The 2,618-nt window shown below is 59.8% G+C and overlaps 1 protein-coding gene across 1 annotated transcript in view; it reads right to left on the reverse strand.

Moving 5' to 3' along the window:
- The window catches only part of PITX2 (paired like homeodomain 2), a 13,826-nt gene extending 11,253 nt beyond the window's left edge, over window positions 1-2,573 (reverse strand). The window contains exons 1-2 of the mRNA XM_057370733.1: window positions 2,490-2,573; window positions 152-207 (exon numbers count right to left, since the gene is read on the reverse strand). Of these exons, the coding sequence (XP_057226716.1) occupies window positions 152-197 (46 nt within the window). The 5' untranslated portion in view covers window positions 198-207; window positions 2,490-2,573. The remainder of the gene's footprint in view (window positions 1-151; window positions 208-2,489) is intronic.
- Between the last annotated feature and the right edge of the window lie 45 nt (window positions 2,574-2,618).

A 2,618-nucleotide genomic window follows, 5' to 3' on the forward strand; every position in this document is an offset into this window, starting at 1 on the left:
GGTGGGTGGTCAGCGCCCGACGCTGCGCAGCCCTTCGCGGAGGCGGCGCCTCTTCCCGGGGGCCGGTCCGCCTGGCTCCACACCCGCGCACCGCTCCGCACGGCAGCGGGGCCGCTGTACCTCAGGCCCGGCGGGCGGTGGTGTCTCTTACCTAGCTGAACACAGGCGGAGACAAGTTTGCGGCAGTTGGACTCCATTACCCGTTATCTGCAAAAGATGAAGGCACCGGAGTTTTAAAACCTTTATTTTGGGATTGAAAATACATGCAAAAAACTGAAACCCAGCCGCCCCGGGAGCTACGTCGCAACGATGCGGGCTGAATCCCGCACCTTTCTCCAGTGATACGCACAGAGTGTCCCTTCTCTCTGCCTCAACCTCAGGTCCCTTCCTAAGTCACAGGACAGGCGCAAACACCCGGGGCTGTTTTCCAGCCCGTCGAACAGCCCAGCCTCCCTCCACTGCTAGTTATTTGGGGAGGTGGAGGAGAGTGCCCGAACCTCGTCGCCGTGCTCTGGCGCGGAACAGGCCGATCCCGGTCGCAGGGGTGCCGTAGGGAAGCGGGTACCAGCAACCGCTCCCCCACCGCGGCGGAAGTTGCGCGGCAGCCACTGCGTCTCCGCGCTCCTCGGCCGCCACCGCCGCCTCCCACTATCTGAGAGGTCGGGCAGTAAAATCACAGGATTAGTGCCTGATTGAGATGTCTGTTCGTGAGATATTACAAAATTCATTATCACAGCTCTCTACTAACTCGATATGAAGTAACACAGATGGGATTTTATTAGTCCAGGCTTCAAATGTTTACTTATGATAATTTCGGGGGAAATTTGCATGTCACCATCATTTCGGTAATCTTTCTTCTTCTTCTTCGCTTCTTTTTTAATGTCTGGACCGGGCGCATTATTAGCTGGTGCTTAGAAATCCGGCAGCCTGGAGCCGAAGCATGTTTGGGATGAGCAGCGCCAGACACAGCGCTCACAGAGAAGGGCCCCGCGGCCTCAGCCCTGCCACCCTCCGCCGTGCAGGCAGCATGAGGCCGTGGAAAAAGGGAAGGAAAGGGGGTGAAAAAAAAAAAAAAAAAAAAAAAAAAAAAGAGGCAGAAAAGGAAACGAGAAGGTGAGGTTATTGAGATTCCTTGGGGTTGTGTCGTGACAGGGCGATTTATATTCCAAGCTGAACGACGGCAGGGAGAAACTCCACTTCCTCCAGCAGCTGGGCCTAGCCCGTGAGCAGTGCCTAAATTAACCGGGAAGGTGATTAAGAGAACCTTAATTCTTCTCCAAAGATCCTTATTTCGGGATCGGTCTCCGTCACGATTAGTCCTGCGTGACAAATGCCCTCCCCCGCGGCCTGCCTCTATGGCTGATTTATCTCACGAGTGGAGACACACGGCTCCCCCAYGCACACGCACTGCCACCGAGAAGTTTTTCCTCTGTACTGAAATGCCGGACTTGTCAGAGAAAAGTGCTTTCTCGGACTGATTATTATTCTTGCCTCGCTCTCAGTTGCCCGTATTGCTGCTTCCCTTTCACTTTTCCGTATCCTCTTAATTTTTGTTTCAAGGCACATCACAGGACAGGGCCAAGAGGAGCATTTTCCTATTGTCTCCAGCCCGGCGACTCAAACGAAATCAACTCCACTTGCTTTTCCACTTCCCTTTCTCTGAGCACTCAGATTTAAATACCTCCGCACCTCTGCGCGCCCACAGCCCAGCAAACGCACCAGCCGTGCGACCTTTCCTTTCTCCACGGCCGGGCCCGCGCAGCAGCAACCTGCTCAGAGTAACTGCAGGGCGCGGACAGGAAAGCGGTGTCACGCAGGATTATTATTATTTTTTTTTTTTCTTATGAGTCCCTATCACTATTCTTTCGTGGAAAAAAAAAAATCCACAATCTCCCAAAAATAGCGAGTCGCCTGGCAAGGATCTCAGCACCGCCCGAAATGCTGTACAGGTCCGTGATTTTGGCGGGAGGCTTTCCGCCAGAGGCCCGCGGCCGCTGGCTCTCAAACGAAAGGGGGTTCCGTGCTTGGCCTACCCCACCGCGGCGACCGCGGGGCAGCCGTGCCCTGCCGTTCTCTCGCGGGCGGTGCCGGTGGTTCCCAGCCGCAGACCCCGCAGCCAGCTCGGCAGACCCTCCCGCATCGCTTTGGGGCCCGAGCCCGTGCCGGCGCCGCTGCCGCCTCCCGCCCGGGTCCGCGTCTCCGCGCAGGAAAGCGCAGCGTGCGCGGCCGGTTGCTCGGAGCCCGCCCCGCCGAGGRAGGTGCGGACCAGCACGGCGGGCAAACGGCGAGGGGACAGCTCTCGCTTCCCTCGCTGACAGCCCCGCGGGACGGGCCGCTGCCCGGGAGGACATCAGCAACGCGAGCCCGCAGGACCCTGCCCAGCCGGCCCGCGGCTCCTCCGCTCGTCCCGGGGTGCGCAGAGCCGGGACTTGCCGTGTTCGCAGCCCCGCGCCCGTTCCGCCGATACCCCCCGAGCCTCCCGCACTCACCGGGACCGGTTGCGCTGCCCGCCCCGCTGCTCTCGCTGCTGGTGCCTGTGCTGGCGGGGGCGGCGGGGCCGCGCCGGGCTCCTGCGCTGGCTGCGGGGCCGCGGAGCCGCCGCTGGCTCCCTCCTTCCC

Source organism: Malurus melanocephalus, unplaced genomic scaffold (genome assembly GCF_030028575.1).
Source record: "Malurus melanocephalus ecotype Western Australia unplaced genomic scaffold, MMel_1.1 scaffold_131, whole genome shotgun sequence".
NCBI classification, from domain to species: domain Eukaryota; kingdom Metazoa; phylum Chordata; class Aves; order Passeriformes; family Maluridae; genus Malurus; species Malurus melanocephalus.